The sequence below is a fragment of the Musca domestica genome, unplaced genomic scaffold, assembly GCF_030504385.1.
Source record: "Musca domestica strain aabys unplaced genomic scaffold, Musca_domestica.polishedcontigs.V.1.1 1, whole genome shotgun sequence".
Lineage (NCBI taxonomy): Eukaryota > Metazoa > Arthropoda > Insecta > Diptera > Muscidae > Musca > Musca domestica.
In genome coordinates, this window is record NW_026712114.1 from 269,390 (window position 1) to 289,766 (window position 20,377).

Consider the following 20,377-nt stretch of genomic DNA (forward strand, 5'->3'; position numbering starts at 1 on the left):
AAGTTTGGACCAAATCGGATACTCCCTTCGAATGTTATGGTTCGCACCAGCCACATGGACAGATAGACGGACGGTGGGCGGATATCACTCGATAGACTCCAAATGTCCTGAAACGGATTTGTTCCACATAGACCTATACCAAATAGACCTAAATAGACCCAGGGTCTAAAAACGTTATTTCGATGAGGCACCTTTTGGCCGTATCGAATAATATATACCCTCTCTAGCCATATGGCTTTGCGAATAATGATATGCCCAACAGAGAAACGGTCGGACACAACTATATCGACCCCAAAGAGACCTGAGGTTTAAACCCAATTTTTCGTTATTGCGTAACTTACGAGTCATTTACTCATGCATCTTTCATAATTTTCCATCTCAAAGAAAAGAATATATTAATAGAAAGCGTTTTTGATTTAACACCTACAAAATTTCCATAAATACCAAAGATAATGAATTTCCCCATATTTCTAGAATTTCCACTAATGGTTAAAAATGGTTTCGGAAAACCACATAAACTTCGATAAACATCTGAGGAACCATTTTTTCCTTACGGAAATGTTCTTAAATTATAAAAATATATATATATATATATATATATTGGCCTCTTCCTTTCTTTCAACTCAAAATATTGTTTTTATCAACACCACTGCCACAGAGCTTTGGTTTTTTTAGTTGGTCTGATAACCCGTTTCAGTGGCGATTTGCAACTGTGAATGGATTTGGATAAATTAAATACAGCAAAAATTGCGAACACTGAGAAACGTGTTAGGCATTCAAGCGCATCGGAAAGTGCCGGCTTTGCATATACAAAAGCAAGTTCAGTGACTAAAACCGGTAGTCTCTCGTCCAACACTCAGCGGTCAAGAACTGAAACGAAGAAATTATAGAAATATTTTTATAAGAACTTTGAGAAAAAAAAAATAAATAAAAAAAAACAATTTATTTTGTTTTGTTTTGTGAATCCATAAACAACCAATTTAATTGATTGACTTTGTGCTGATGGGGAAACACACGTGAACGATTTGTTTTGTTGTGAGAATTTTGAAAAAAATGTTTTTGCATAAATTGTGACACAGCTAATTAATTCATTAAAATTTGTTTTCATGAAATTTTAATTAATGTGAAATTTATGACCTTTAAATGCGAAATATTTGAAATATATCATAATTGAGTGTGTATTTATAAAACAGGTATCAATCAACATGAAAAAAAATGTATTAAATACGTCTCAAGTGGTCAGCGATTGCATTTTCGATTGAAAATATTTTTGGCGAATTTTTATCCTCAACCAATAAAAAGATTTAAATTTGTTCTAAAATATATAGGTGAGCACTTGAATGGCAGACGTAGACGAAGCACATGTGGAAAATGTGACTAAAACCTTTAAATGAAATTGCCTATTTGCATTTTCCGTAACTTGAAAATCGTTGGATATAAACTTAGTTATTTTTAGTATTTGTGTATTCTGAATTTAAACGGCTTAAAAATAAGCGATTTAAAAAAAATATTGAAAAACGAATTTTTTAAAAATATCTAAACTGTAAAAGAAAACAACAATATTTAAAAAACATACACGTTTGGTGCAAAGAGAAGGCAAATCGGAGAAATATATATATGGAAGCTATATCTAAATTTTGACCGTTTATTTCCAATTTTAATGGGGTTCGGCCTTGGGCCAAACAAATGATTTGTGCAAAACTTCGGACAGACAGACAAACAGACGGACGGAAGGACCTGCATAAATCGACTCAAAATGTGATTCTATGCTGATCACCAAAAGAAAGTCTTAAAGTCGGACGGGGTCGACTTTATGATACCCTACACCACATTTAGTAGAGCTGCGCATAACAATTAAAAGTTTTTATGGGAGAATTCAATCATACACGCTATGCTTATAATTATAATTTAAAGTTCAAAGGACTAAATATGCCCTAGCATTTATATCTTTTAAATTCTTTCTTTTTCTAATCTTCTAAAATTCGGACTTGTATTGTCCATTTGGTGCACAATTAATTTGAAATCGGATAAAAATATATATGGGAGCTATATTCAAATCGGAACCGATCTCGGTTAAATTTGGCAAAGATATTTCTGAGCTGTATTTGATATATTTCCCTGAATATTACGGAGTGCATATTATGGCTGTGGGTAACAAATATGAAAAATCGGATGAACAGTATATATGGGAGCTACTAGCTTCTAGACTCATTTCGGAAAGTGCCAAATTTCATCTAATTTGGGCAAATATTAGACGTTTGATGCACAATCAAAGGTAAATCGGACGAAGTTATATATGGGAGCTATATCCAAATCTGAACCGATTTCGATAAAATTTAGCAAATGTATTTTTGAGCTGTATTTGATATATTTCCCAAAAAATTGTTGTTACAGAGTGCATATTACGGCTGCGGAGGACAAAAATAGCAAATCGGGTGAACAATATATATGGGAGCTATAGCTATATCTGAATCGATTTCGATTTGGCATACTTATTTTTAGGCTCAATCTGATCGTACGTGCAAAATTCCATACTATTCGGACTGATATTACACGTTTGGTGCACAATAAAATGCAAATCGGACGAAGATATATAGGGGACCGATTGACCGATTATCTCCAATTTCAATAGGGTTCGTCCTTGGGCCAAACAAATGATTTGTGCAAAATTTCATCTGGATAGGCCAATAAATGCGAACTGTACTTTGTTTACAAAAATACATGGACAGACGGACGGACGGACATGCATAAATCGACTCAGAATGTGATTCTATGCAGATCATCAAAAGGAACTATGGGTATAACTCGTTTCCTTTTGCCTGTTACAAACAAATGCACAAAGACATAATACCCTGACCACCTTGTGGTGTAGGGTATAACTATGGGTCTATCTCGTTTCCTTCTCCATGTTACAAACAAATGCACAAAGATATAATACCCTTACCACTATGTGGTGCAGGATATAAAAACATTGAAAATTATCGTAAATTCAAAAATATAAAAAAGAAAAAGGAATACAAACGGACAAAAAACAGCTGAGGACCTAACTTTTAACACCTTCCAGCATTTGAATAGAACTTGAAAAATTTCAACAAATTCCAAAAATGCCATTTAAATGATGAGCTTTATACGGGGGCTATTCGGAGACGGGGATCTGCATAAGTAATTTTTGTCATAGGTTGTAATACCCATTACCGTTATATGGGGGATATACGATATCGTGGAGCAATATAGACAGGTTCTCTTACAGGTGGTAAAGTACCCACAGAACTTCAGACAATTTCATTGAAAAATTTTGCTACAATCATCAAAATACCAAATATCGGGAGATACCATTATATGGGGGATATACGTTATCATGGACCTATAGAACTTCGAACTTGACCTGCCTGCAGACAAAAAACTGATCTGTGCAAAATTGTAGCTCCTACCTTTATTCATTTGGACTGTAGTGTGATTACAAAATATGGACAGAGCTAAATCATCTTGGAATTTTTCGTCGATCAAGACTAAAATTATTATTTCTATGAGTTACAAAGGAAATTTGGCAGAGGGATTTTCGAGCTGTATCTGATGTCTGGTAACAAATATGAAGTACTTGCTTCTGGGTTGAATTCCGTCAGAAGTGCAAAAATTCAGTCCATTTGGGCTAATAATAATAACGGATAATGATATATATGGGAGCTATATCCAAACCTGATTTGATTTCGATAAAATTTGACAAAGGGATGTCTGGACTGTATCTGATAACTGGTGGTGAGATCTGAACTTAAACACCAAATCGGATGAAACATATGTATGGAAGCTATAAATGTATCTGAACCGATTTTCACCAATTTTGAAGTACTTGTTTCTAGGATTAATTCGGCAGGATGTGCCAAAATTCAGGTCCTTTGGACTGATGTTGACCATTTGGTGCACAATTAACCCGAAATCGGTTGAAGATATAAATGGAAGCTATATTTAAATTTGAACCGATTCTCACGAATTTCAAACAAATATCGTTTGGAAAATTTCATCTCAATCGGACCATTCATCTCAAGATCATTCAACAATTTTTGAAAAAATCGGAGAGAAAATCCGATTTTCAACAATAGCAAAAATCGGTTAAAATCTGACACATTTTTTTTGTCTGCTACCTTAAAAAAACCAAAGTGCTCTGATCTCTGCGTTATAAAGCATATCACAAACAAGTTCGCGTTTTTCCTTAAGCCCTTTATATACCCTCAGCATATGTATATATCATTTGAAAGGGCCAAAACGTGCTTATTATTAACCTATTATTTACCACGTTTGTCATTCCGTTTGTAACACCTCGAAATACACATTTTAGACCCCACAAAGTATATATATTCTTGATCAGCATAAAATTCTATGTCGATTTAGCGATGTCCGTCCGTCTGTCCGTCTATGGAAATCACCCTAGCTTCCGAACGAATTGAAGTAGATTAATAAAATTTTACTGAAATGTATGTTATATCTGCAGGACTTTTGGCATTGAAAATGGGTTATGTAGGCCCACCTTTTGGTATAGCCCCTATATAACGGTAGCTCCCGATTTTCGGTATTCTGATGATTTTAGCGACATTATTCACCGGAATTGTTGCAAATTTGCAATTTGAAGTTCTTAATGGATACTAAAGCCTAAGACAGAAAATTGTCTGTGCAGGTCCACGTCTTCGTATAGCCCCAAATATAACGGTACCTCCCGATATTCGGTATTTTGATGATTTAAATGAATTTATTCGCCGGAATTGTTTCAAATTTGATATTTGAAGTTCGTAATAGATACTACAGCCTATGACAGAAAATTGTCTGTGCAGGTACAGAACTTTGTATAGGCCCCACATAACTGTACCTCCCGATATTCGGTAATTTGATTTCATCGACATTATAACTGATTTTTTTTAAGTTTCGCATTTGAATATTGTAATGGCTTATGACAAATGTTACCTATGCAGGTCCATGTTGTCGTATAGGCCCTAATATAACAGCTACATTCGGTATTTTTAAGATTTTAACAGAATTTTTAACAGATTTTATTGTATTTGAGAAATGCCAAATTCGTTTCGAATGGTGGAGGGTATTCAAAGTTCGGCCCGGCCGAATTTGCAGCTTTTTTTACTTGTTAAATAATGTTTTTTTAATCTATGACCTTCAATAACGGCCGATAAACATCATTTATAAAAAGTCTGCGGTTGCAATATTTATATCATATTTATTTAGGTCCGATACGAAATGGACAATATTGGCCCATTTCTTCGGAACCACCAATTTGAATAATCATAACAGATGTCAAAATATATTTAAATAATCGAACATTGGCTGAGGTATACTACATCTGTCGGCAAGACCGACTGATACTTTTTAACTTGTGTTTTTCTATCGACAGTTGCTAGAATTGGTTGGTGCCGTTTTTTGGTCCTAAAAAATCTATACCTTATAATAATACGATATTATTTAAAAATATAAATAAACTACAATCTTAAACTGAAAGCTGATAGGCAATGAGGAAAGAGTATCGAATATTTATCATTCTCTCTTTGATATCACAGGGTTTATGTGGTGAGTAACAAATACTTGCAACTGAAAACAAAATACTAAAATTGGTATTCATTTCCATCAGAATATGGCTCGCCATGTACAACAACCGATAATGTGGCTGGCATATGTGTTCCGGTCAAATCATGTAAGCCGGCATTTGATTTTTTCGCCCAACTACGGGAAAGTGGTCGGGTGATAACATTCTCTGAACGCGAGGAGATTCAAAGTTTACATTGCGGTACCTTTAGGGGAGTGGTAAGGAGAATGAAAATCTCTGAAATTTTAATGGCCAGCCAATACTGATTTTCGTTTTCGTCCAAGGCTCATATCTGCTGTGATCCATCAAAACTCCAATTGAATCCGGATGGTGTGTCCCTGCTGGAAAAACAAAAATGTGGTATTTATCTCACCAATCGTGTTACATATGGCTATGAGGCAAAATTAATGGGCTATCCATGGATGGCCCTTTTGGTGTACGATGATGAACGCGATCCGTATAAGTGTGGGGGTTCGCTGATAAGTGAACGTATGTGTTTCATAAACAATAAATACTTTATTGTAAAACTTGTAATTTTTTCGCTTAACATTTCTACAGAGCATGTTCTGACAGCTGCACATTGCGTCCGAGGAAGGGAATCGAGCATGTGAGTATAAAGCCATATTAAATTATTTTTAGGAGAAAAATTTTGAACAATTAAAAATTAATAACCTCAGAATTGAGGTCGGATTTTTTTCTAAAGAAAAAAGTGACCTCAGACCTGAAGTCGGATTTTTTTCTAAAGAAAAAAGTGACCTCAGACCTGAAGTCGGATTTTTTTTCTAAAGAAAAAAGTGACCTCAGACCCGAAGTCGGATTTTTTTCTATAGAAAAAAGTGACCTCAGACCTGAAGTCGGATTTTTTTAAAGAAAAAAGTGACCTCAGACCTGTGGTCCGACTTTCTATAGAAAAAAGTTACCTCAGACCTGAGGTCCGATTTTCTATAGAAAAAGTGACCTCAGAATTGAGTTAGGATTTTTTTCCATAGCAAAAAAAATGATCTCAGACCTAAAGTCGGATTTTTTTCTATAGAAAAAAAGTGACCTCAGACCTGAGGTCGGCTTTTTTCACTAAAGAAAAAAATGACCTCAGACCTGAGGTCAGATTTTTTCACTAAAGAAAAATATTACCTCAGACCTGAGGTCAGATTTTTTCACTATAGAAAAAATGTGACCTCAGACCTGAGGTCGGATTTTTTCACTATAGAAAAAAGTGACCTTAGACCTGATGTCTTTTTTTTCACTCTAGAAAAAAGTGACCTCAGACTTGAGGTCGGATTTTTTCACTATAGAAAAAAGTGACCACAGACCTGAGGTCGGATTTTTTCACTATAGAAAAAAGTGATCTCAAACCTGAGGTCGGATTTTTTCACTATAGAAAAAAGTGATTTCAGACCAGAGATCGGATTTTTTCACTATAGAAACCTCAGACCTGTGGTCAGATTTTTTCACTACAGAAGAAAGTGACCTCAGACCTGAGGTCGGATTTATTTCTATAGGAAAAAAGTGACCTCAGACCTGAGGTCGGATTTTTTCACTACAGAAAAAAGAGACCTCAGACCTGAGGTCGCATTATTATCTATAGGAAAAAAGTGATCTCAGACCTAAGGTCAGATTTTTTTCTATAGGAAAAAAGTGACTTCAGACCCGAGGTCGGATTTTTTTCTATAGGAAAAAAGTGACTTCAAACCTGAGATCGGATTTTTTCACTATAGAAAAAGGTGACCTCAGACCTGAGGTCGGATTTTTTCACTATAGAAAAAAGTGACCTCAGACCTGAGGTCGGATTATTTCACTACAGAAAAAAGTGACCTCAGACCTGAGGTCGGATTTTTTCTATAGGAAAAAAGTGACATCACACCTGAGGTCAGATTTTTTCACTATAGGAAAAAAATGACCTCAGACCTGAGGTCGGATTTTTTTTCTATAGGAAAAAAATGACCTCAGACCTGAGGTCGGATTTTTTCTATAGGAAAAAAATGACCTCAGACCTAAGGTCGGATTTTTTCTATAGGAAAAAAATGACCTCAAACCTGAGGTCGGATTTTTTCTATAGGAAAAAAAGACCTCAGACCTAAGGTCGGATTTTTTTCTATAGAAAAAAGTAACCTAAGATTTGAGGTCGCATTTTTTTTTTTAAATGTAACCCCAGATCTGAGGTCGGAATTTTTTCACTATAGAAAAAAGTGACCTCAGACCTGAGGTCCGACTTTTTTCTATAGAAAAAAGTGAACTCAGACATGGGGTTTGCATTTTTTTCTGTAGCAAAAAATGACCTGATGTCGGATTTGTTTTTAATTTTATTTTTTGTTTTTAATTTATTAATTGAATTAGAATGTACGTACGCCTTGGAGAACATCGAAAGAGTACTGCCATAGATTGCGTTAAATTGGGACCAAAGACAACATGTGCCCCTGAGCCTCTTGAAGTGGGCATTCAGGACTTTATTCTGCATGAAAACTATCGTTCGGTTTACAATGACATCGCCTTATTACGTTTAGAGCGGAAAGTGGCGCCCGATGGTAAGTATCCAATTTTATTCATATTCTTAACAAGCCTTAGCCAATTGCAAAAAATCGTGTATTTCAAGTTCACATCAAACCCATTTGCTTGCCCATATATGAGAATCTGCGCTCACTCGAACATGAACAATATGTAATATCCGGTTGGGGAAGAACCGAAACAGGTTGGTATTGATGCTAAAATTGAAAATATTTTAATGACTAAATAACTATTTTTAAATTTGTAGGAGCATCTTCGGATGTTCTGCGCGTTGCCATAGTACCGCACGTTGATGTTGCCACATGTCAAAATTATTTGAGACCATTTGGCCTAACCTATCAGCTAAATAGTACTCACATCTGTGCTGGAGCTAAAAATTTGGTTGATACCTGTAAAGGTGATTCGGGCGGTCCGCTGGGTTACACCGACATCTACAATGGTTCGTCGCGGTTTGTCCAGTACGGAGTGGTATCGGTTGGTGTTTCGAATTGCGGCGAACGAAATGTACCGGGAATCTATGCCAACGTCTCTCATTATATGCAATGGATAACAGATCACGTAAGGCCCGAGTAATTTTGTCGAAATTATTTGGACAACTTTTTCAAAAAAAAAAAAAAAAATAAATAAATAAATTAAAATAAAATATTTTTAAAACGATAAAAAATTGTAGAAATCTATGTTTCAACGATAAAACATTTCATTCAACGTTAATAAAAATTCGTCAAATGTTAAAAAAATTAAAAAAAAAAAATAAAATTGATCTCAAATTAGTGCTCTGTTCCAGAACAGCAAGAATGTAAAACATATCTACTTCCATAACATATTTTTAATTTATGATATTGAAAAAAATAGAAACACATTAATAGCAAAACTAGTAGATTCTCTCAGGTCTTAGAACAGAGCATATGTTTGTAATTTTCTTGATCATTTTTCAAAATTTTTATTAGAAAAAGAAGCTGAAATCCCTTAAAAAATTTTTTATAGAAAACATCCTACAAAACTTTTCTAATTTAATTTTTTTAATAAACGAATTATTTTGTGAGCCACTGTATATGCAAATACAGGGAGAGATAAAAAAACCGTAACAAAGTCATACACCATAATTTTTAATTTTTTTTTTAAATTTTATTGAATGAAAGCAAAAAATGTCGGAAATAGCATCAAATTTTAGAATAAGCTTAGATTTGTTCGTATTGGTCACCATTGGCACAAATTACGGCCAATGAAACCGTCACTCCCTGCCCGGATGTTGCTCTGCGGTATTTTGGCCCATTTCCGGCAAAGCGCTTGATAGAGATGATCCACACATTGGTATTTTTTAGTGCCAACCTTGCTTTCCAAAATACTCCAGACAACGGATTGGTATCCGGAGATTTTGGTGGCTATTGTGCGCTGGTAATGAAGCGAGGAACCTCATTCTGTAACCATTCTTAAGTGGCGCGTGCTGAGTGCGAAAGCAAAAAATGTCGGAAATAGCATCAAATTTTAGAATTAGTTTAGATTTTTTTCGAATTGGTCTCTTTCGGCACGAATTATGGCCTTCAAATGGCTAATGAAACCGTCACACGCTGCCAGAATGTTTCTCTGCGGTGTTTTGGCCCATTCCCGCCGAAGCGCTTGCTTGAGGTGATCGACACTTTGGTATTTTTTAGTGCCAACTTTGCTTTCCAAAATACTCCAGACACAACAGTCCAATGGATTGGTATCAGGAGATTTTGGTGGCCATTGTGCGCTGGAAATGAAACGAGGAACCTCATTTTGTAACCATTCTTGGGTGGCACGTGCTGAGTGCGATGGTGCTGAGTGCTTTTGGAATATCCAAGGTCTGCGGCCAAAAAGGTTTGCGTGCCCAAGGCTTTAATACACCCCTCAGAATATTTTCGCGATAATATTCGGCATTCGTTCTGATGCCACGGTCGATTAATACGAGCGAAAAGACCATTGGCTGTTATAGCGGCCCACACCATCACCATGGCCGGCGCTTGAGATCTGGTGGCCAACCGAAGGTGCATATTTTCAGCTGACCTCTTCGGCAAGTAAACACGATCATTTTGTTTGTTTACAAACTGCTGGACAACGAATGTTTTCTCATCGGAGATAACCAATTTCGGCCTAGCGAAGCAACTCTTTAGCTTTTTGAGTCTATTTTCTTTCTGTGGCGGTGTAAGTTCTTGCACTTTTTGCAATTTCAATGGCTTTGCCCGAGCTCATTTTTCAATATTTGCCGAATGCAATATTGCGCTATGTTCAGCTCACGAGACATTTTTCGGCCAATGCGACGCGGGTTTCGATCAAGTCGCTTCTTTACTTTTCGATCCATTTCTGCTGATGTTGTTGTTTTTTTCCGTCCACTTCCTTGACGTCGGGTTATGCTACCAGTATCACGCTTGAATTCTATCACGAATAACTTTTTTTCTGGAAAATTTTCACAAAAATGCTTTTGTACGCTTGTAAACAATAGATTGAGCTGTCACTGGAATCACTTTAACAGCTGTCGGATGAGTGGCTTAGAAATGACGGTAGTCTGAAGTTGAATGCAGTTTTTTCATCTCACCTTGTTTATACTTTGTGGGGTCTAAAATGTATATTTCGAGTTGTTACAAACGGAATGACAAACTTAATATAACCTCCATACTATGGTGTAGGGTATAAACAAATCCACAAAAATTGCATACATAGAGAGGACTTTCCTTCCTAATTTAAATTTTTGTGTTAAACGAATTTTTTGGTGAACCATTTAATGTTACAATTACGGGTAAGTACGTTTGTCTGTATATGCCTAAAGTTAAATCTCTAGTAATGCTGCTGGGAATGAAATCAATTAACGATTTTCTTAAAAATGCTTATTTCTTAAGAAGCTCAGAAGATAATTCTTCAACCCATCCAATATTAATTTAAAATAAATATAAGTCCACATAATTAATTTTCTAGATACACGAAGATGATACAATTCCGAAGACAACAGTTGGGCCAACAAAAACCCCAGAAACAACAGAAATTAATTCTAGATCTCCAGGTATGTAATCGACTACAAACATTAATACTGAACTCCAAACTAATTGAAAATATGGAATATTATGTTTTTATTTTTGGTGCAGAAGAACCATGCCTCACCCCGCTCAATTCCAGTGGTTTTTGTGTCCCTTATTCAAAATGTTCACTATTTCAGCAATGGGATATAAAATACGGTGGCAATTTACCACCAACTATACAGGAGTATATAAAGCGTGCACAGTGTTCCAAAACAGACGATAATTTGGTAAGTAATTAAAAAAAACAAGTTAAAAAGCAGTATACCCTCCACCATATGAAACGAATTTGAAATTTTTCAAAAAAGAAAATCTTTAAAAATTTCTGTTAAAATTTTAAAAATACCCAATATAGCCGTTATATTGGGGTCTATACGACGTGGACCTACATAGACATTGTTTGTTGTAAGCCATTACCATATTCAATTTCGAAACATGAAATAAACGGTGAATAATGTAGCTAAAATCATCAAAATATCATATATAGGGAGGTACTGTTATATCGGAGCTGTGCGAACACCTGAACCAGCATAGACAATTTTCTGTCACAGTCTGTAGCATCCATTACTAACTTCAAATACGACATCTCAAACAATTTCGGTGGGTTTTGTACCTAAACTCGTAAAAATACCGAATATAGGGAAGTACTGATATATGGGGCCTATACGAAGACCTGGACCTGCATAGACAATTTTCTGTCACAGACTGTAGTTTCCATTACGAACTCTTAATACGCTAAAATCATCAAAATATCGAATATTGGGAGGTACCGTTATATGGGGGCTATACGAAGACGTGGACCTGCAATTTTCTGTCACAGGCTATAGTACCAATTACGAAGTGCAAATACCAAATTTTAAAAATTCCGGTGAATAATGTAGCTAAAATCATCAAAATACCGAATATAGCGAGGTACCTATATCTAGGGGCTATGCGAAGACCTGCTTAGACAATTTGCTCTCACAGGCTGTAGTTCTCATTAAGAACTTCAAATACGAAATTGAAACAATTCCCGTGAATAAAGTCGCTAAAATTATCAAAATACCGAATATAGGAAGGTACCGATATTTAGGGGCTTTACAAAGACCTGGTAATGCATGGACAATTCTCTGTTATACACTGTAGTACCTATTAGGAAATTCAAACACGAAATATGAAACAAATCTGGTGAAACATGTCCCTAAAATCGTCAAAATATCGAATATCGAGGGGTAGCATTGTATGTGGGTTATACGATATTGTGGACCTATATGGACATGGGTAAAGTGCTTTGAAAGATCTTTTAGTATGCATTTTTAGATAATTCCATTGGATGTAGTGGACCTATATAGGAAATACTATTCTTGAGGGTAATGTACTCAGGAACACCTTCTGTTGATGTTCAAATAATTTCACTGAAAAATTTGGCTAAAATCATCAAAATGCCGAATATCGGGAGGTACCGTTATATAGGGGCTATACGATATCGTGGACTGATCTTCGAACTTGACCTGCCTGCAGACAAAAGACCGATCTGTGCAAAATTTTAGTTTCTTATCTTATTCGTTTTGACTCTAGAGTGATTGCAACAGACTGACAGACGGACGGACGGCCGGATGGACAAGGCTAAATCGTCTTAAGATTTTACGCTGACCAAGCTTATATGTACGTCTAAAAAATAACAGTATGACTAAAACTAAAGGAGTACTTGACAAAGGAGGAGTCTGCTCGAATTCAAGAGAACTTTACTTCCACTCAAAGTAGAGAGTAGAGAGTAAAACTCGTTTGGAGATCTGGTTAAAACATGGGAATCTAAGGGTGGCAAGACTAGGAAACCCAGGGTTTTTCAAGAGGTGAAGACACAAGGAATTGGAGGGTAGAAAGGTGAAATGGATGAAATTTAAGAAAACTAGGTACAAATACCTTGGTTGGTTTGGGCAAAACGACCTAAAGGATCAAATTACGAGGATCCGTGGACTGTGCACACTCAAGGAGTTAAGACACTTTCAATTGAAGGGTTGCAAAAGCTTTAAGCTAGAGTTGCAAATATCCCAAGGGATGAAGAGGAGCATAAGGTTCGCGAACACCATAAGATGTTAAAATGCAAGTACTCAAGGGTTGCGAATAGAGTTGTGTCAATCTAGTTCATAGTTCAGCACACCAGTTCCTAAACGTATGAGTGATTTCACACAAACGAACGGATCCCACGGATTTTTATTAATTTAAATTTTATATTAAATCTAATTTAAAAAAAAAAAAAACATTTGAAACCAGTATAGAAAGTCTTAAAGTCGGGCGGGGCCGACTTTATGATACCCTACACCACTTTGCTAATTTACTAGAGCTCCGCATAATAATTAAACGTAGTGCATATTACGGCTGTGGGTAAAAAATATTTCATCTGGATAGGGCGATAAATGCGATCTGTACTTTTTTTTACAAAAATACATGAACAGACAGACGGACGGACGGACATGCATAAACGACTTAGAATGTGATTCTATGGCGATCATCAAAAGGAACTATGGGTCTATCTCGTTTTCTTTTGCCTGTTACAAACAAATGCACAAAGACATAATACCCTGACCACCTTGTGGTGTGGGGTATAAAAAAAAATAATTAAAAATATTATAAGGGAATTTTGCCGTGTGCACTTCTTACTCAGCTATGGATTGGTCACGTATGAAGGGGTCCAACTTCCGATTAAAAATCTAATATTTTCCACTTTCACGCACAAATACTTCAAGGATTACGTCTTTCCAAAAATGTTGTAATAATAAAAATCCTATCATTATTACATTTCAGGATGTCATTACTTACAGTTTAGTATTCCATAAAAATAATCTAATATCGTAACTTCTCTGTAAATTCCAGATACTTTACTGTTGCGAACCAGAGACAATTGTGACAGCGCCAATTAAAGAGAGGAGTGGAAATGGTTTGAACTTGTATTTAAATCCCATGCAAGATTTTCATAGTCAATTGAATGTTGAAGGTATTGAAAATATTCTCCATTAAAGAGTACAGTTTCTATTTTACTATTATTTGTCCCATGTAGGTTTCGATATCCTAAGTGGCCAACGCTGTGGCACAGATAATGGAAATCGCATTGCCGGCGGTAATATCACAATGTTGGCCGAATTCCCATGGATGGCTCTGTTGATTTATCAGGGTCCATCGGGTGAAGAATTCCGATGCGGTGGTTCATTGATAACGAATCGTTATGTGCTGACAGCAGCACATTGTTTGAGAATTGCATATCCATTGTAAGTGATTATTATTGGATATTTTGAATAATATTGAATATTTATCGACATTTATCAGTTTTAAAATTGATTAGAAATTTAGATTACAAAATTAGAATTTACACCTCCGAATTTCTGTGTAATATTTTCGTGAGGAATTCGAAATATTAAAATAAAAATAATTGAAAATGTTGACAATGACATATAAATACTTTTTTAGGGATTTTACATTGAAAACTATTGAATTTGCTCCCACTCAAAATCTACACGAATATATTTTCGCAATTTTTAAAATTTTTTTCTTTGTTAATTTTAAAAAAAATTTCAGAATTTATCGTTCGAGAACACACAATGTATTAGTTTTTAGTAATTGTGTATATTATCTTTTTTCCGAACAGAATTGGTGTACGCCTTGGCGAATATAACACCTCCACCGAAGAAGATTGCATGAAAATGGGACCAAAATTGAAATGCAACCCGCCAGCGGAAACTTTTGGTGTAGAAACAACTATATTGCATCCGGAATACAATAGACGTGAACGTGTCAATGATATAGCCCTAATCAAATTGGATCGAAATGTGGAATTTAAAAGTGAGTAGGAAAACTTGACTTATTTGTTAAGAACTAATCGGTAGGAACTTTGTATACCCTTTACCACGATAATATGAAAACCGTGGAAAATATGACGGACATTTCACATTTTCCCACAAAAAGTTTTTGACTAAGTTTTTGATATATACGATATGCAGTTGATATACGATATAAAGTTGCGTCTGCAAGTAATAAATAGTAATAATTGTTTCGATGTCGTAAAATCGGTTGTCGGAGTAATTTTTTTAGTTTCAGGTTCAGGAACATTACATAGAAAAACTGTGATCTATTCCAGAATCTGTAATAATTTAAAAATTTTACTGTGATAACCCGTTTTTCCAATATGTTATCGACAAAAATTGCAAAAGTGGTAGATCCTTGCAGGTTCTGACACAGAGTACTGATTATTGTTTAATCCCTCAACCATATGGCTACACAGTGTATATATCATTTGATACGGCCAAAACACGCCTCATCGAAATTACGGTTTTAGACCTTAGGTCACTTTGGACCAAATCCGTTTCTGGAGATTTGGAATCGATCTAGGGGTGTCCATTCGTCTGTCTGGCTGATGCGCACATTAACTTTCGAAGGGAGTATACGATTTGGCCCAAGCTTGGTACATTGTAATATAATAGTCAAACTTAGATCGAGTTCGGAGATGGGCAATATCGGACAACTCTTTGTGATACTTCCTCCACAAAAGGTCGAAATTTAAAAAAAAAAAAAAAATTTGACTACACTGAAAGAGAAATTATAATCCGTTGTTTCTTCAACTTTGCAAATCCTAATATTTATATCAGTGCTGGGTCAGGTTCGAAAATGGACAATATCGATCCAATCCATCAAATACATCCCCCACAAAGGGTCAAAATTTTGAATAATTATAACTCTTATGATATAAGAGTCTCTTTTATGATATAAGAGTCCGTTTTAAAGGGTCAAAGTTTTGAATAACCAAAACGATTATAAAATCCGAAATAAGCATCCGGTTCTCTTCATACTTCACACATCTTATTATTTCAACCAAATCAAGACCTTTTGTGAAGATGGAATATATCGTTCCACTCCTTCTGGTACCACCCCCACAAAGTGTCGACATTTTGAATAATTATAACTCTTATAAAATATGAAATAAGAGTTCGATTGTCTTCAAATTTCACAGTTTTAATAACCCCTGGTTTTGAGTATTCATGAAACTCATAAAACGCAAAATTAACATCGGATTCCATTCAGGCCTGGCACATCTTAATATTTCTATCAACACAAGATCTGTTATAAAGATGGTAGAAATCCAACCGTTCCTTCTGGTACCTCCCCCCACAAAGGATCAAAGTTTTGAATAACCAAACGATTATAAAATCCGAAATAAGAATCTGGTTGTCTTCGTATTTCATCTCATATCTCATTATTTCTACTAACACATGATCTGCTGAGAAGAGGGGATATATCGGCCCACTTCTTCTGGTACCTCCCTCACAAAAGGTCAAAGTTTTAAATATCCATGAAACTCATAAAACGCGATATTAATAGCCGATTCCATTCAGACTTGGCACATGTCAATATTTTCCATCAACACAAAATCGGTTATAAAGATGGTAGAGATGCGGCCCTTCCTTCTGGTACCACCCCCACGAGGGTCAAAGTTTTGAATAATCAAAACGATTATAAAATCCAAAATGAACATCCGATTTTCTTCATATTTCACTAACACAAGATCTTCTGTGTAGATGGGATATATCGGCCCACTTCTTCTGGCACCTCCCCCAAAAAGGGTCAACATTTTTGAATATCCATGAAGCCCACATGTAGTCTTTGTACATCTCAATATTTCCATCAACACAACGTCTGTTTTAAAGATGGTAGAGATCGAACCATTTCTTGTCGTACCTTCATCTGTTTTGGTACTTTTCATCTGTATTAGGTTAAGTGTGAAAATGAAATACTTCGGTCAGCTATTGGTCTGTTCCACAACTGCAAGAATGTAACATTTTTTACTGCGATAACCGATGTTCCCTTTATGATAACGAAAAAATTGCGAAAATAGTATATTCTCCTAGGTTGTGGAACAGAGCATGTGTCTGGTAACTGATGCACATTTCAACATCATCACATATCTCATACAAAGTGAAGGAAGTACTCGATATAGTCCAAACCTGGTAGGGCAGAATATTTATATCATATTTATCTAGATCCGATACGAAATGGACAACATTGGCCCATTCCTTCGGAACCTATTCCAGAGAGGGTCAACAATTTAAATATACTTCACAGAAGTCGAAATATATTTAAATAATCGAACATTGGCGGAGGCTATACATGTGTAGGTAAAATGACTTATAATTTTTTAATTGTTATCTGTAGATGAAGTATGAAGATTTAATATCTCGGTCGACTATACCTGGTACCTCATGCACATTTTAACATCTTCTAAAAATAAACACATCTCTCATATAAAGTGAAGGAAGTAGTCGATGTGGTCCAAATATGGCACGTCGCAATATTCATATTATATTTATCTAGGTCCGACACGAAGTGGTCAACATTGGTCCATTCCTTCTGAACCAATACTTGGGCCTTTATAGTATTCTTACAGGTACTGTGACAGAGCAAGAGTTGAAGTCCTTTAACTTCGTTGTATTTTCTCTATTTCTCTCTCTCTCTCTCTCTCCATCCCTTTCCATTGCATTTGTATGAAATTAACAATTTTAATATTTTTTTATTCCCTCCAGAACACATTGAACCCATTTGCCTGCCAATTTATTCCAATATTGTGTGGACTCAGACCGATGATGATTTCCTAATTGCTGGTTGGGGCTACATGGAAGACGGTATGTAACAAAATATTCTCAAAATATTTTTTCTCTAAATTTTAAAAATAATACCATTACCTCCTCTAGGACATGCCTCGAATGTTTTACTTAAGGCACAAATAAAACAACTCCCCATCAACAAATGCAGCGAAGCCTATTCGATTGATGCCAGTAAATTTCGTTACTTGTGTGCTGGGGACGAAGAGCTAGGACGCGATACATGTCGCGGTGACAGTGGTGGACCGCTGATACAATTTGCTCCATACAATAATCGAAGGCGTTTCATCCAGTATGGGGTGGTGGCAATTGGTAGGAATGCGTGTAAATTGACTTCGACGTTACCTGGTGCCTATACCCATGTTAGCTATTATATGCCATGGATCACAAATAACATTGTGAATTAAAATGGGTGGAGTTTAGTAAAATTTAGATTTAAATATATATGTATGCAATAGTTATTAAGAAAATAAATTTATTTTATAATAAATAAAAGTCATAGGGTATTTTTGTTTTTAATTTTACCCGTGATTGATTCTCTCTCTCTAAATCTTATCCCTTTAAACCTTAGAGGGATTGCAAGACCTGGCATATTCAGGATCTTCATAGGAACCAACTAAACTATATGGAATAATAGACCACATAGATTTTGATAACATTTGATTCTGATCTTTTCCGACGTAGCTATACAGGGTGAGATAAAAAAAAACCTGCAACAAAGTCAAACGCCATATATTTCACATATTTTTTAATTTTATTGAATGAAAGCAAAAAATGTCGGAAATAGAATCAAATTTTAGAATAACTTTACATTTGTTCGAATTGGTCACCTTTGGCACGAATTATGGCCTTTAGACGGCCAATGAATGTTGCTCTGCGGTATTTTGCTCTACCCGAACGTTGCACGAATTATGGCCTTCAGACGGCCAATGAATGTTGCTCTGCGGTATTTTGCCCTGCCCGAAGGTTGCTCTGCCGAATTTTGGTCCATTCCAGACGAGACGTCCGCTTGAGGTGATCGATACTTTGGTATTTTTTATTGCCAACATTGATTTCCAAAATATTCCAGACACAATAGTCCAACGGATTGATATCCGGAGATTTTCGTGGCCATTGCGTGCTGGAAATGAAGCGAGGAACCTCATTTTGTAATCATTCTTGGGTGGCGTGTGCTGAGTCCTTTTGGAATGTCCAAGGTATGCGGCCAAAATATATGCGTGCCCGAGGCTTTTTAATACACCCTCCACAATATTTTTGCGATAATATTCGGTATTTTTTCTGATGCCACGGTCGATTAATACGAGCGGAGACCGACCATCGGCAGTTATGGCGGCCCACACCATCAACATGGCCGGCGCTTGAGTTCTGGTGGCCAACCGAAGGTGCGCATTTTCAGCTGACCTCTTCGGCAAGTAAACACGATCATTTTGTTTGTTTACAATCTGCTGGACAACGAATGATTTCTCATCGGAGAAAACCAAATTCGGCACTTCACCACTTTCGGCCAAACGAAGCAAGTCTTTAGCTCTTTATACCCTACACCACAAGGTAGTCAGGGTATTATGTCTTTGTGCATTTGTTTGTAACAGGCAAAAGGAAACGAGATAGACCCATAGTTCCTTTTGATGATCTGCACAGAATCACATTCTGAGTCGATTTATGCATGTCCGTCCGTCTGTCCATGTATTTTTGTAAACAAAGTACAGTTCGCATTTATTACCCGATCCAGATGAAATTTTGCACAAATCATTTGTTTGGCCCAAGGACGAACCCTATTGAAATTGGAGATAATCGGTTAAAATTTAGATATAGCTCCCATATATATCTTCGTCCGATTTGCCTTTTTATTGTGCACCAAACGTGTAATATCAGTCCGAATAAAATGGAATTTTGCACGTATGATCAGATTGGACCTGAAAATAAGTATGCCAAATTTGATCGAAATCGGTTCAGATATAGCTATAGCTCCCATATATATTGTTCATCCGATTTGTTATTTTTGTCCTCCGCAGCCGTAATATGCACTCTGTAACAACAATATTTCGGGAAATATATCAAATACAGCTCAGAAATACATTTGCTGAATTTTATCGAGATCGGTTCAGATTTGGATATAGCTCCCATATATAACTTCGTACGATTTACCTTGGATTGTGCACCAAACGTCTAATATTTGCACAAATTGAATGAAATTTGGCACTTACCACCGAATTGAGTCTAGAAGCTAGTATGTCAAATTTAGTGAAGATCGGTTCAGATATAGCTATAGCACCCATATATACTGTTCATCCGATTTGTCATATATGTTACCCACAGCCGTAATATGCACTCCGTAACAACGATATTCAGGGAAATATATTAAATACAGCTCAGAAATATCTTTGCCAAATTTTATCGAGATCGGTTCCGGTTTGGCTCCCATATATATTTTTATCCGATTTCAAATTAATTGTTTACCAAATGGGCAATACAAGTCCGAATTTAAAAGATACAAATGTTCGGCATATTTAGTTCTTTGATCTTTATATTATAATCATAGCGTGTATGATTGAATTCTCCACATAAAAACTTTTAATTGTTATGCGCAGCTCTACTAAGTTAGCAAAGTGGTGTAGGGTATCATAAAGTCTGTAGCAGTG

At 35.9% G+C, this 20,377-nt stretch overlaps 1 protein-coding gene across 4 annotated transcripts; it reads left to right on the top strand.

Annotated features, from left to right (window-relative positions):
- Positions 1-761: 761 nt before the first annotated feature.
- On the top strand, positions 762-18,182 carry LOC131806374 (uncharacterized). 4 transcript variants are annotated; one of them, XM_059130519.1, is made up of 15 exons: positions 762-1,035; positions 5,400-5,565; positions 5,627-5,799; positions 5,866-6,070; positions 6,140-6,188; positions 7,916-8,103; positions 8,172-8,267; positions 8,331-8,641; positions 11,015-11,099; positions 11,182-11,342; positions 13,966-14,086; positions 14,150-14,357; positions 14,735-14,928; positions 17,661-17,759; positions 17,829-18,182. In XM_059130519.1, the coding sequence occupies exons 2-15, from the start codon at positions 5,508-5,510 to the stop codon at positions 18,143-18,145; spliced, it is 2,265 nt and encodes a 754-aa protein (XP_058986502.1). In that variant the 5' UTR covers positions 762-1,035; positions 5,400-5,507; the 3' UTR covers positions 18,146-18,182. The 4 variants fall into 4 exon arrangements, with proteins under 4 accessions (XP_058986502.1, XP_058986475.1, XP_058986413.1 ...); XM_059130492.1 differs by having other exon boundaries at positions 975-1,193; positions 5,393-5,565; XM_059130430.1 differs by having other exon boundaries at positions 975-1,193.
- Positions 18,183-20,377: the final 2,195 nt, after the last annotated feature.

What these genes read in the sequence shown, in the direction of transcription:
- LOC131806374 (XM_059130519.1), top strand. Translation starts at nt 5,508, where the DNA reads ATGAGGAAAGAGTATCGAATATTTATCATTCTCTCTTTGATATCACAG. An exon ending in GATATCACAGGGTTTATGTG is followed by an intron (nt 5,566 to 5,626) that starts GTGAGTAACAAA and finishes CATTTCCATCAG; the next exon opens with AATATGGCTCGCCATGTACA. An exon ending in TCGAAATGTGGAATTTAAAA is followed by an intron (nt 14,929 to 17,660) that starts GTGAGTAGGAAA and finishes TATTCCCTCCAG; the next exon opens with AACACATTGAACCCATTTGC.